At 29.8% G+C, this 14644-nt stretch overlaps 3 protein-coding genes across 4 annotated transcripts; 2 read left to right on the top strand and 1 right to left on the bottom strand.

Moving 5' to 3' along the window:
- The first annotated feature begins 1013 nt into the window (after positions 1 to 1013).
- Cul4 (cullin 4) lies at positions 1014 to 7699 on the top strand. Its single transcript, XM_074255467.1, has 5 exons — positions 1014 to 1870; positions 2544 to 2907; positions 3652 to 5179; positions 5265 to 5417; positions 6092 to 7699. Exons 1-5 carry the CDS (start codon positions 1363 to 1365, stop codon positions 6185 to 6187), a joined length of 2649 nt encoding a protein of 882 aa, XP_074111568.1. The 5' UTR covers positions 1014 to 1362; the 3' UTR covers positions 6188 to 7699.
- Positions 7404 to 13268, bottom strand: LOC141535510 (mitochondrial intermediate peptidase). Its single transcript, XM_074255469.1, has 3 exons — positions 12988 to 13268; positions 10544 to 11894; positions 7404 to 9498 (listed from the first exon to the last, which is right to left on the bottom strand). Exons 1-3 carry the CDS (start codon positions 13126 to 13128, stop codon positions 8894 to 8896), a joined length of 2097 nt encoding a protein of 698 aa, XP_074111570.1. The 5' UTR covers positions 13129 to 13268; the 3' UTR covers positions 7404 to 8893.
- Positions 13193 to 14570, top strand: LOC141535518 (uncharacterized). 2 transcript variants are annotated; one of them, XM_074255479.1, is made up of 5 exons: positions 13193 to 13318; positions 13424 to 13523; positions 13606 to 13686; positions 14096 to 14241; positions 14309 to 14570. In XM_074255479.1, the coding sequence occupies exons 2-5, from the start codon at positions 13460 to 13462 to the stop codon at positions 14426 to 14428; spliced, it is 411 nt and encodes a 136-aa protein (XP_074111580.1). In that variant the 5' UTR covers positions 13193 to 13318; positions 13424 to 13459; the 3' UTR covers positions 14429 to 14570. The 2 variants fall into 2 exon arrangements, with proteins under 2 accessions (XP_074111580.1, XP_074111579.1); XM_074255478.1 differs by lacking the exon at positions 13193 to 13318 and having other exon boundaries at positions 13350 to 13523.
- Positions 14571 to 14644: the final 74 nt, after the last annotated feature.

The raw sequence follows: 14644 nt of genomic DNA, 5'->3' as shown, positions 1-14644 counted from the left end.
TCAATTGTTAATTTATTTTATTTAATTTACCACTTCAATTATTATTAAATTATAAATATCTTACTTAAAAAATTATATATGATATTAAATCTAGCTGTCACTTTTTGACAGTTTTTTAATTTTATTTAACAAAAAAAAATTTATTCCAAAAAATTGCATTTTTAATTTCATAAAATTTCAACATGTCAATTTTAAAAAAGGTTTTTTTTTGCCATAATTCACTTGTGAAATTCTTAAAATTATTAAATATAATGATACTGAAGTTAGCAATTAAATTACAACTAAAAAGATATTTCTAAAAAATTACACTTAAAGTTTTTCAAGTTTTTTACAGATGAAATTTTTTTTTTAATTATTTAATTGAAATTTTTACAATACTGAAGTTAGCCGTCAGCTGTCAATTTTAAAAATTTTTTTAACAAATTAATAATAATAAAAAAATGCTTCTAAAAATTTTGACTTGTAATTTTTATTAATTTTTGAAAATTAACTTACCAGATAGTTGATAATTTTAAAAATTTTTTCAACAAATAAATTATGGCAAAAAAAATTTATAAAAAAAATTGACACTTAGAAATTTTAAAAAATTATAAATGCAATTTTTTGAAACAAATTTATTTGTTAAAAAAATTAAAAAAATTGTCAAGTGACAAATAACTTTAATGTCATTATTAATTTTCACATGTAAAATTTTATAATAATTTCATAACTAAAAAATATTAAAAAAATTTCTAATGTCTGTCAACTTCAGTGTCATAAATTTTTTCAATGAAAAATTTCTAAAAATTTTGAAATGTCGGCTAACTTCATTTCAATTAAATACATGTTAAATTAATTTTTATAAACAAAGAAGATTTATTCTTCAGTAATATAAATACTCGAGTCAGTGACACATTCTTAAAAAAAATTTAAACACATTAACACGAAAATAACATTTGACTAAAGTCCCGTCAAAAGATGAATAAAATGGCGCGTGCGCGCAACGACATTGTGAGTAATTTTTTTTTTATTTTACAAAAGGCTGATCGTAAAATTTTGTCTGTGGTACTGCGCGATCGTTCTCGATGATTTTTATACTATTAAAACACTAGTGGACCAATTAGTAGTTAATTTGTGTAGTTAATCAAAAACAAATAAACAATAACTTAAACAACAATAATCGCAAGTAAATAACCCAAAAAACAGTAAGACAAAAAAAAATAATAGCAATTTAAATATTCACATAAATAGATAATAAAAGCATCTACAGGAAAGTGTCAGCTAGCTACATAAAAAAAAAAAAAAAAAAAATCCAACATCTTGAGGAATTATTATAAATTTATTTATATAAAAACAGGGCCCACGGCCGGGTGATGCTTGCATATGTCTAGGCTCGGGAGGACCCAGCCTCTGGCAATAGGACAGGTGAAGAGGCCCGCTGTCGAGCATCATCACCACAATCATCACAACCACAGTCACTACGGTCCTAGCACTAGCGGTAGTAATAATAGCACCAGTAGCAGCAGCAGCAGCAGCGGTCCCAGCACCAGTACCAGTGCCAATAATTTGATTCAGTATCAACGTCAGCCTGTACCACCTGTCTTGATTGACTACGGCGGTGGCCCGTCGAAGCGCTTCAGACACAATAACCACCCCGGTAACTCAGCTTCGACCTCCAAGGCCGCGGCATCAACCTCTAACGACGTCGACGACGACGACGACGACGAGGAATTCGACAACAGTATGACTGACACGGCGACAGCTACCACCGAGAAGAGAGCTAATTTTTCGGCACTAAATGTTTCTAATCCAAATGGAGTTAATAAATTGTCCAATGTTGTTAATTCCAAGCCAGGATCTGCTAAAAAACTTATTATTAAAAATTTTAAAAGTAAGAATTTTTATTTAATTTTTTTTTTTTATATTTATTACAATTTTTTAATGGCGATTCATTTTTAGTGTGACATAACCTACAATCAGCTGACTGTAATTGGCAGGCTGCCTTTAATTGCGAAATTTGTCATTGAAAATTATTGTACTTTTTTTTTTTTATTCAGACCTATTTTATAAAAATTAAATTTGCCGACATTTAAAAATTTTTATAATTTATTATTTTGAAAAATTAATTTTTAAAAAATTCTAAGAAAAATTTTCACATGTAGAAAATTTAAAAATTTTTTTTAAATGTCTTTTTAGTTCAAATTTTAGTTTAAAAAAAAATCCAAAATTTTTTTTAGTGTCGGTTAATTTAATTTTCATCATATTTTTTATTTTTTTTTTATGATAGTAATTGTCGTTTAGGTTTTGTCAACGCGACATAACCTGTATGTTAATAATAGTAAAAATTATTTTTGATAATAATAATTTTATAGGAATGAAAAATAAATTAAAAAAAAAAAAAATAATTGAGAAACAATAAAATGGCTCAGGATGCTCGAGAATGTTCGTCAATGTGTACATTTATAGAATTTTTCGTCACTTTTTATTTTTATTTATATTTAGTTTTGTTACTCATTGTTGGTAGGTTTTTTTTACTTGAATAAAATTTGTTGTTTTATTTGCAGACAAACCAAAACTGCCGGAAAACTATCAGGAGGAAACATGGGAGAAACTGAGAGAAGCTGTGGTTGCGATACAGACCAGCAAAAGCATACGGTACTCACTGGAAGACTTGTACCAGGCTGTTGAGAACATGTGCAACCACAAGATGGCTTCGACGTTGTACGCGAACTTGACAGTGCTGACGGAGTCACACGTCAAGGCGAACATTGAACAATTTTTAGCGGAGTCCATGGATCGACATATATTTTTAAAAAAGATGAACGAGTGTTGGCAGAGTCATTGTCGCCAGATGATTATGATTCGCAGTATCTTTTTGTACCTGGATAGAACTTATGTTTTACAGAATCCTACTATCTCGTCTATTTGGTATTCATTTTTACTTATTTTTTTATTTTTATTATTATTTTAAAACACCGGGATCAAGGTCTAGAATTTATTAAAGATAAATTTAAGAAAAATTAATGAAAATTAATTTAGCAGATATTTGACAATTTTTGTAACAAATTATGACAAAAAAAATTGACATGTAGAAATTAAAAATGCAATTTTTTTTAAATAATTTTTCGGAGCAATTTTTTTTTATTAAATAAAATTTAAAAATTGTCAAATGACAGCTAAATTTAATGTCAAAAAATTGTTTCAATTAGAGATTATTAAAACTTATTAAAGAAAAAATTCTTTTCAAGGTTTATTAATGTTTAAGATAATAGACCTAGTTATTGACACTTTTAATTTTATATTAATTAAAAAAAAAAAAAACAAATCAACTCTAATAAATTAATAAATACAATTTTTGAATTATAAATTTAAAAAAAATTGGTTTTTTGAAAACATTTGATTTTTTTAATTAGAATAAAATTGCAAGTGTCAATAACTGGGTCTTTTACCTTATTACAATTTAAATATGAATTCTGTTAGTAATTTTAATTGAAAAAGAAAAAAAAAACGATTTATTACAATTTAATTTTTTGCATGTGAGTCTGTTACCTTAATAGTAAAAAAAAAAAAAAGAAAAAAAAATTATTAAAAATAAATAATAAAATTTATTAAAAATATTTATCAAAAATAATTAATAAAATTATTATTTTTAATTATTAATAATTATTTTAGGGACATGGGCTTACACCTCTTCAGGATGCACATAGTTTTAAATAACCTGGTGCAAACCCGAACCGTGGAAGGTCTGTTGATGTTAATAGAAAAAGAGCGACAAGGAGACACAGTCGACCGAACACTGTTAAAATCATTATTAAGAATGCTGTCAGACCTGCAAATCTACCAGGAAGCCTTCGAGACGAAGTTCCTGATGGCGACGGAGCGGCTTTACGCAGCAGAGGGTCAGCGACTGATGAACGAGCACGACGTCCCAGAGTACTTGGCCCACGTGGATAAGCGACTACAGGAGGAGAACGAGCGACTCCTCCACTACCTCGACATGTCGACCAAATGGTCGCTGATCCACACAGTAGAGAAGCAGCTTCTGTCTGAGCACGTGACCAGTATCTTGCAGAAGGGTCTCAGCGGGTTGCTCGAGGAGAACCGGATCAGCGACCTGACGTTACTCTACAACTTGTATAGCCGGGTGAAGAACGGGCTGGTGGAGTTGTGCGTTAACTTCAACGCTTATATAAAAAAGAAAGGCAAGACGATAGTGATCGACCCGGAGAAGGACAAGACCATGGTCCAAGAGCTGCTGGACTTCAAGGATAAAATGGATAATATTGTTAACACTTGTTTTTACAGAAATGAAAAATTCGGTAACAGCTTGAAGGAAGCCTTTGAGGCGTTTATCAACCAGCGCGCGAACAAACCCGCGGAATTGATAGCTAAGTTTGTGGATATGAAGCTAAGGGCAGGCAACAAGGAGGCGACTGAGGAAGAATTGGAGAGACTGTTGGATAAAATAATGGTTCTCTTCCGTTTCATCCACGGCAAAGATGTCTTCGAAGCTTTTTACAAGAAAGATTTGGCCAAGAGACTGCTTGTAGGAAAATCGGCTTCTGTTGACGCGGAGAAGTCGATGCTTTCTAAGTTGAAGCAAGAATGCGGAGGAGGATTCACCAGCAAGCTAGAGGGCATGTTCAAGGACATGGAACTCAGCAAGGACATTAATATCGCCTTCAAACAGTACTCTGGTAATCTCCAGCACGAGATAGTAGCTAATAATTTGGATTTGACGGTATCTATTTTGACAATGGGCTACTGGCCGACCTACCCGGTCATGGAGGTCACGCTGCCCTCGGAAATGGTCCAGTATCAGGACGTGTTCAATAAATTTTATCTAGGCAAGCACAGTGGACGCAAACTTCAATGGCAGCCGACTTTGGGACACTGTGTTCTCAAAGCTTGGTTCCAGGCGGGAAATAAGGAACTTCAGGTGTCACTCTTTCAAGGACTTGTCCTTATTTTGTTCAATGACGCTGATGATTTGTCGCTGGAGGAAATTAAGGCGGCTACGAATATTGAAGACGGTGAATTAAGGAGGACTTTGCAGTCGCTAGCTTGTGGAAAAGCTAGAGTGTTGCAGAAAAATCCACGCGGACGTGATGTTGCTGATAATGACCGTTTTGTCTTCCACGCTGATTTTACTAACAAACTTTTTAGAATAAAGATTAACCAGATTCAAATGAAAGAGACGGTAATTATTATTTTTTTTTTTTTTTTTTTTTTTAGTTATTTTGATGGATTAATTTATTTTTTTTTTTTTTTTTTGTTTTATGTAGAATGAAGAACAAAAGGCCACTGAAGAAAGAGTTTATCAAGATAGACAATATCAAATAGATGCAGCTATTGTGAGGATTATGAAAATGAGGAAAACCCTGACTCATAATCTTCTTATCAGTGAACTTTATAATCAACTAAAATTCCCTGTCAAGGTAATTTTATTTATTTATTTATTAATATTAATTAAAATATTTCTTTGTCGCTGATATCTTCAACTGTGCAGTGAGATTAAAAATTTAATTTTTTTTAAATTGGCATTGTTGAGGCAAGAATTTAATTTGTTGGAAATTGAAAAAAAAAATTATTTCTTCAGTTGAAAAAAAAAAATTCAATAAATTGATTTATATTAAATTAATTATCTATATTATTAAGAGAATAAGGAAAATTTTGTGGGCAGTATATTTTAAAAAATGTCAATAATCAAGAAATTACTTTGTATCTTTTGAACTATTGACATTTTTAAAGGTATAAGCTCATCCTGATGTTACAGTCATCAAGACCTTTCATTTGCGTACCCACATCAATTTTTCATATATTTTATATATTTATATATATTATATATATGTATATATGAAAAATATATAAAAAATGCATGTGGATACTCAAATGAAAGCTCTCGATGAGTGTAACATCGGGATGAGCTTGTATTTTTAAAAACGTCAATATTTAAGAAAGAACAGTGCAATTTAACAAAAGTCAATATTTAATAAAACAAAATTTTATTTATTTATTAAATTAATTTCTTGAAGAAAAATTTTTTATCTCAGTTTATATTTTAAAATGTATCCTGTACGATAATTAATGTTTCTCTATTTCAAAAATTTAGCCAGCTGATTTGAAGAAAAGGATTGAATCCCTGATTGATCGTGATTACATGGAAAGGGACAAAGACAATGCAAATCAGTACAATTACGTTGCGTAACCACAACCACTTGCCAAAGTAACGTTGAACCTACGGGAATTGTGTTTAGAATTAAAATAATCAGCATAACATAAATGGAAATGGAATAAAATAAAATAAGTAAATAAAAAAATAAGTCAAAGTAACAGAAGATGAATGACTGGCTTAGCTCGCAGTTTAAAATAAATCTAACAAGCAATAAAATTTATAACTCAATGTCATCAACAACATATGGAGGATCTGGAATTTTATTTTATCAATCAGTGAACAAGTGACTACTTTAATGCAGCTTCTTCTAAAATTATTCAACAGTGAAATTAATTTTTTAAAAATAATTACACTCAGCTCGATATTTTTTTCTTTTTTGATTTTTTCACTTGATTCAGGTTCGTTTTTTTTATTTTTATTAAAAAGGATGTAATTATATATTTAAAAAAAAAAAAAAAAAAAAAAAAAACTACGGCTCAATAATGTTTGCTTGCAATAAATTGAGCTTGCAATGATACGATACAACTAAACTTTGTAACGATTAATAATAAATAATAATTACATTTTAAGAGACTGTTTGTACGAGTGAAAAAGTGTTGAGTGTTTCCAGTGCGTAGACGTCGACTTAAATAATAATAATAATAATAATAATTATTTACAAAATATAAAAAACTAAACAATTGATAAATAAACTCCAAAAGATCAAAGGATTAATTAAAATGATAACAATAGCATACAATAAATATTATTAAATTTTTTCATTGAAATAATCAATAAAGTGTGAACTATTATAGAATATAATTGTATAAAAAATTATAACTTACATTTAATATCATCATTTATAAATAACAAATCATTATAATTATTAATTGATATTAATATTAATTGTTATTATCATTAATATTATTATAAAAACAAAAAACAATTTGTTGAGAGGTCATAAGACTTTTTTGTGATCATCTCATTATTTATCAGCGTAGCTTATTCATTTACTGGAACAACTAATTTAAAAAAAAAAAAAAAAAAGAAAAAAAAATTATGGCCAGATTTTTTATGTTTTAATTTTATATCACAGTAGGGCAAGTTGATTTAAAAATATCTGGCCGGCATTAAATAATTATATTTTGATACAAACACAGTAACTAGTCGTAAATCATCACAGGTATGATTTTCAAAATATTTTTTATCGTCAGTATCGAAAAAAAAAAAAAATGGCTACAAAATTATTTTTTTAGTTCTGATGAAAGTGTTATGCATTATATTTATAATTTATATTATTAAATAATGAATTTACTTATAAATAAAAAAAAAAAAAAAAATAAAATAAAATAAAATAAAAAAATGAAAAAAAAAAAAAAAAACGTTAAAAACTATGTGCTGTGTTTGTGTCCACTTTTTTGGACTTATGGTAAAACTTATTGATTAATTATCGTTATTTTAATAATGTAATATTTCGTAGGATTTGTCAAAGGAATGTAAATAGGGTAAAATTAAAAAAAATCACTAAATAATAAATATTCTTACTTGTAATAGAAATACAACGAAGATGATATTATAAATATCAATTTTTTTTTACACTAAGTGTAAAGTCAAAAAATTAATTTAATCTTATCTATATTATTAAGAGAATAAGCAAAATTTTGTGGCAAGTTTGTTTATGTGATAAAATTGGTTTTTATGGTTAAATTTAGTATCGTTGGAAAAGTCTTGACCTGAAGTTGTGTCTTTCAAGGTTTAATATCATTCTAATCAATAGTAAATTTACTATAAGTATTTAGGCTGCATTCGAAAATATTCTATCTCTAGATTCGTAATTAAGAAAGGGCCTTGTATCTTGTGAAATATTGACATTTTTAAAGATATAAGCTCATCCCGACATTACACTCATCGAGAGCTTTCATATAAGTACCCACATCAATTTTTCATATATTTTATATATTTATATATATTATATATATGTATGTATGAAAAATATATAAAAATGCATGTGGGTACTCAAATGAAAGCTCTTGATGAATGTAACATCAAGATGAGCTTATATCTTTAAAAATGTCAATATTTAAGAAACTACAGTGTAATTTAACAAATATCTTGTGAACTATTGACATTTTTACAGATACAAGCTCATCCCGATGTTACACTCATCAAGAGCTTTCATTTGAGTACCCACATGCATTTTTATATATTTTTCATATATACATATATATAATATATATAAATATATAAAATATATAAAAAATTGATGTGGGTACTCAAATGAAAGGTCTTGATGAGTGTAACATCGAGATGAGCTTATATCTTTTAAAACATCAATAGTTAAGAAAGTACAATGCTTTATCTCTAGATACCTAATTAAAAAATGACCTTGAATGTTGTGAACTATTGACATTTTTAAAGATATAAGCTCATCCCGACATTACACTCATCGAGACCTTTCATTTAAGTACCCACATCAATTTTTCATATATTTTATGTATTTATATATATTATATATATGTATATATGAAAAATATATAAAAATGCATGTGGGTATTCAAATGAAAGCTCTTGATGAGTCTAACATCAAGATGAGCTTATATCTTTAAGAACGTCAATAGTTAAGAAAGTACAGTACAATTTAACAAAAGTCATTTTTTAATAAAGCAACAAAATTTTATTTATTTATATTTCACAAGTCACGGCAGTCACATAGAGACTGCAAGATTGCTCAAACTAAAATAATTATATACATATTAACAATTATTTATTGAGAGCCATGATCGATTGAACATGTTGATCTTTTTCGTCGATCTCGTTAACAAGAGCATTCGCAAAATTACTAGCACTAGCTTCTTTATTTAAAAAGTCAGAGACGACTTTGGAAGCCGGTTTGCCGCCTCCGTGAGCAAGACACTCTCTGCGATACTTTTCACCGGCTGATCTGCTGAGCGGGTCTTTCTGGAAGTACGTCTGCCAGATCCAGGAAGCGACTGCACGAGAGATGAGGTACGAGTAGTACTTTGCGCCGTAGCCGACCAAGTGGGAGAACTTCAGCTGCCAAGCAGTGTTTTCTACATAGGGAAGTCCATAGTATTTGTTCTGGATGTCCTTCAGAATTTTTGTTGTACAGTCTTGGATCTTACTCGAGTGATACGTTTGATCCAGCATGCTGTAGAAAACTTGGACTTGTAATTCCGAAGCTGGAAATACATTCTTAGAGGCGCAGAGCTTCTCTATCATGTCATCGGGCAAAGGTTCTTGGGTTTGATAGTGCTTGGCGAAGAGCTTTATTATTCTTTTGTCGCTTGCAAAGTATTCCATTAATACACTTGGTACTTCTGCAAAATCTGAACTACAGCGAGTACCTGTAATTAGAAATTTAGTCATTATTTGCATTAATATGTTCACTATTTTTTGGTCTTAGAAAATTTTAAATTGAATTTTAGTCAATTTTTTATTACAGCTTGTAAATTAAAAAAAATCTAATTTTTTGAAAAATTAATTAAAAAAAAAAAATAATTTTTTATTAATATTTTTTGAAAAATTAATTTAAAAAAAAAATCTAATTGTTCATTGATATTTTTGAAAAATTAATTTTTAGAATATCATACAATTTTTTTTAAGTATTTAAAATTGAACAATAAAAAAAATTCATTGCAGGTATGATGATATAAAAAATTTTTAATGAAATTTTGAAAAATTTGTAAAGTTTAATATTCAATCAATAATTTAAAAGTGATAAAAAAAATTTCCATTAGTACAGTACTTTAAAAATTTATATTTAAAAAATTTTGATAAAAAAAAAGACAATTTTGCATTTTTCAATTTTAAAGTAAAAAAAAAATTTTATTTTACTTTTATTAGTTGCAGGAATGGCCTTTAGGGTCAACCCTTTTCCTAATTTTTTATACTGAATACATAATAAAAATATTCAAAGCATAAAACAAGTAAGAAACATGTTTAGTTTTTTTGGGGCCCGTTTTACCCCACTTTTCTCAATTTTTTAATTTCAATAGACACAAAAAAATTAATACCATAAACTCAGTAAAAGACTAAAAAAAGTAAAACAAGCTGAAAAACTCATAATGTAAAAATTTTTTGAAGGTGGCCCATTTTGCCCCACATTGAAAATTTTTATTTTCAATGAACAGAGCAAATAAAGGTCAAATACTTAGCAAGAAACTAAAAAAAAAAGTAAAACTAAACAAAAAGTAAGGATTTCAACATTTTTTTAAGTGGCCCATTTTGCCCCCTCTCCTTCCCCTATGATACTCTGAAAAATTAATTTCTAAAAATTTTTAATAAAAAACAAGACAATTATAGATTTTTCAACTTTAAAATAAAAAAAAAAAAAAAAAAAAAAATAGTCTCAGATTTGAACAAAAATTGAATAAAAAAAATATTTTTCACCTGTAACATGTTGATACCGCGTTCTCCCGAGCATAGAATGGAGCGCGTGTCCCATTTCATGGAACAAATTATCGACAGCAGAGGGCGAGAGCAAACAAGGATTGTTCCACCTTGGTGAAGGCAGCGACAGCATCAGAACAACCACCGGGTTCTGATAGGAGCCATCCGCGAGCATTCTTCCTCCCCTGATCGTGAAATGACAATCCTGATTGGCCTTTCCAGGGCGTTCGAAAAAGTCGCAGTAAATGTGTCCCAGAGTTCCTTCAGATTCGTGAACCACCGCGAGTTTTTGGACACTGGGTGCCCAGATCTCTCCAGCTTCCGCAGGCTCGGGTTCAAGCCTGACTCCGTACAAGCTCTGAGTCAAAATGTTCAGACCATCCATGCACGCTCCTAAAGAAAAATAAGGCGCGAATTCATTGTTGGAGGTTCCGAGCCAGGTTTTCTTGACTTTGGTCGTGAAATAAGTGGTGTCCCAGGGCATCAAAGGCAGCTGGGTTCCAGTTTCTTTAATTTTCATGTCCCGCATTGTGTCGAAGTCAGTTGCAGCTCTAGATTTTAGCTCGAGGTTCAAAATATCCAAAAATTCTCCGACTACTTCTGGAGTCTCGACGGTGTTTCCTTTGATAGCGCGATGCGCGTAAGTAGGAAACCCGCAAATTTCAGCGAGCTGGTGCCTGGAGTTCAGGAGTTCCTGCAGAAGACTCTCCTGTCGCTCGTCCGGGTATAAAAATATTTTATAAGCAGCTTCACGCGCCAAAGCGTTCGCAGAATCTGTAAAAAGACCGTAGACCAAAATATTGTCGCCTTCTTTCATGAAGTACTGCCTGATGTGCTCGGGAAGCAGCTCGCAGTCGACAGACCTTGGAGTGACGGCTCCTGCCATGAACTTCTGGCCTACTTGGAGAATTTTGTCGTTGATACGCACTACCTGGCGACGGAGATTCTCCGGAAGGTGGATGCCACACTGCTCAAAGTCAAACAGAAATAATTTAGACACGTGGTTGTCGATTTCACTTGTCGGCACTATGTCACCAGAAGCAACGACTTTGCTGAGAGAGGTGTAGAGCTCTCGGTGGGTGTTCAGCTTCTCGACGATCCCGCTCACTGCCAGACAGGTGTCTTCTGCTGCTAAAGCGTACTTTTGGTCCGGGTGCGCCATCCGGATGAACTCGGCCAGGTCTGCTACTCTGCAGAGAGAGTCTGACAGGTCATCGAAGATCTGGACCATTTTACGGGCCCTTCCATGGCCTACTGCTTCTTCTATCAGACGGTCCGAGTCATTGATCGCTTGCGATTTTAACTCTGAGAATCCTTCGGCGGTTGTCAGCTCTGGTACTCCAAATAATCCCTGCGTAAAATAAAAAATGAATTTAATATTTATAATACGTCAGATCCTATATCGCGTGCTTAAAGGTAAAAGGGCTTATAGCTAAGGGTTAATAGGAATTTGTGGTGAAAGGGTGGATAAAAAAAATTTTTTTTGCCATTCGTTTTAAAATTGTCTGAAACGTAAAAATCTGTGGAAAAAAAAAGTTGGTATCCTAAAGCTGAAAGGGCGTATCTCAAGACATACGCCCTTTCAGCTTTAAGAAAAGTATACTACTTAAAGGTAAAAGGGAGCATAAAAAAATTTTATTTTTCATACCAAATGTTAAATAATAGTTTCACGAGTTATGCTAAAATAACAGCCTCATTTACAAAGTTTAATATAAACAAATAGAAAATAAATCAATCAAAAACAAATTAAGTAATAAAAAAAATCACAATGACAGATAACATTCAAATATTTTGAAATTTCCCGCTTTTTTTTAAAACATTGTAATATTTTTAAATTATAACATTTGAATATTTTAAAATTTCCCATTTTTCTTCAAACATTATAATTTCATGATAATTGTTCATGTTTTTAAATTTTATAATAACTATTTCTTAAAATAAAAAGCGAGAAAATAATTACGCGTACTTTATTGTTTTTTGGATATATTTTCTTTTGTAACTTTAAAAAATTGTACAGTTGAGGTTTTACGCCGCTACTATCACAGAAAGTTTTTTTTTTTTTCACATTTTTAAACTACGAATATGTTCCTTTGTAAACTGGTCGAAAAAAAATTATACGCCCTTTCACCTTCAGATCACCAAAATTTCGAATTCTTAAAAGTAAAAGAAAATAAAATCTTTGATTTTTTTTATCAATTAAATTACAACTAAAAAGATATTTTTAAAAAATTACACTTCATGTTTTTCAAGTTTTTTACAGGTGAAATTTTTTTTTAAATTATTTTATTGAAATTTTCTCAATAAAAAATTTTGAATAAAAATTGTCAGCTGTCTGCTAATTTTATTTTCATCTAACTTGATTGAGATAAATTCTTTTACACTCACAAAAATAAAAATATAGAAAAATACAACATAAAATAAAAAATAAAAAATTTTTAACTTACACTTGTTTGACGAGATAAATTATTAACTGACAAAGCTTCTGTTAATCCAGAAGAATTAAAAGCTTTTGCTAAAGGTGACCAAGTGCTGACACTCCGACTTCCTTTTGGTTTCTTCACATACTCACGTAATATTCGCAACATTTTTAACAAAATTTGTCATCAGTCATCAAATTAAATAATTAATTAATAATTTTTTTATTTCCAGTCATTCCTAGCTGTTTCTTCTTTTTTAATTTTTGGAGTAGATTTAAAATGTTTAAAATGTAAACATTGTTCGAGGTTATAAGTCACACATGTTCAGTTCGGCCTTCGGCATGGTGGAAATAGAAAGGTAGGAATCTGTAAAATTGTAACAGTGAAAATTTGTACAGTAAAAGGAACACATGTTACTTACATCGCTCTTGCTGTTTACTTTTTTTTATATTATTTTAAGCAGAGTAAAATTAATAAACAGCTGATTTTTTTTTGTAAAATGTCAAATTCTCTTCTTCGCGCGAGTTTGGAGATTATAAATACTGGTGATGATGTTAAACTAGGTAAGTGTTGTTTTATTTTTTATCAATTTGTTTTTTTGAGGTTAGGTATTAAAATTTAAATGTTTATTTTTTTATTTTTTAGATAAAAAAAAGAAGAAGAAGGCAAACGATATACTAGGTTTAATTCCTGCTAATCACAGGATTAATAAAAAAATTAAAAAAGGTATTTTTTGGTTTTTTAATTTTTATTGCAATTATTATGAAAATTAAATTAGAAGACATTTAAAAATTTTAATAATTTAGTTTATTGAAAAATTATTTAAAAAAAAATTTTACTTGTAGAAAATTTTTAAAATTACACATGCAATTTTTCAAAAATATTTTTTCGTTATAATTTAATAAATAAATAAAAATCAAAATATTAAAAATGTCGGCTAATTTTTGTATTTTTATTGCAAGTCTATAAAAAAAATATTATTAAAAAATTTCACTTTTAATTTTTCAAGTTTTTTAATAATGAAATTAAAAAAAAATTTTTTTCAACAAAAAAAAAATTCTTAAAATTTTTAGATATCGGCTAACTTAAATTTCATTAATTTCGAAATTATTTAAAACCACATTGTTAATTACAGATTCATCTGTCTTCACGCACAACCGCAAAGTAACCATCAACGAGGCAAGAAAAAAATTAGCTGACAAAAAAGACCTGACTGAAGAAAATATTGAAAAATTATTACACCTGAGTAGTTTTTCCGTCAATAGAGAAGTCGCAACCAAGGTATTAATTTGAGAAAATATTTTTGACTAACTTAATAAGAATAAAAATAAATTTAATAACTTTCTAGTTGATCGAACGCGCAGTGTCAAAACGCGCTGTAGTAGAAAAAGAAAAGATCAAAGAAGAAGAAGCTACAGCGTTCACCGAGGAAGACTTTGCTAAATTCGAAGAGGAATTTATGTTATAAATGTCATGTTGAGCAGCGACAGGGAAAGAGGAAAGTTTATACTCATCACAACATCAATATTATTCCTTTACTACACTGTGTGGGTCCTAGGCCTACCATTTATCGACGACAGCCGTTTGCAGTCGCTCTTTTATTCCCACGACGTCGCTCTGATGGTCCCAGCAGTTATCAGTTTTTGTTTCATTGGAGGTCTTGTTGTGTTTACTTGCTATCATC

The sequence above is a fragment of the Cotesia typhae genome, unplaced genomic scaffold (genome assembly GCF_013202065.1).
Source record: "Cotesia typhae breed Kobodo isofemale line unplaced genomic scaffold, CoteBio_Ctyphae scaffold_13, whole genome shotgun sequence".
In the NCBI taxonomy this organism is placed as follows: domain Eukaryota; kingdom Metazoa; phylum Arthropoda; class Insecta; order Hymenoptera; family Braconidae; genus Cotesia; species Cotesia typhae.
The sequence above is the reverse complement of the archived record's forward strand: the minus strand, read 5'-3'. Positions and strand labels throughout refer to the sequence as shown.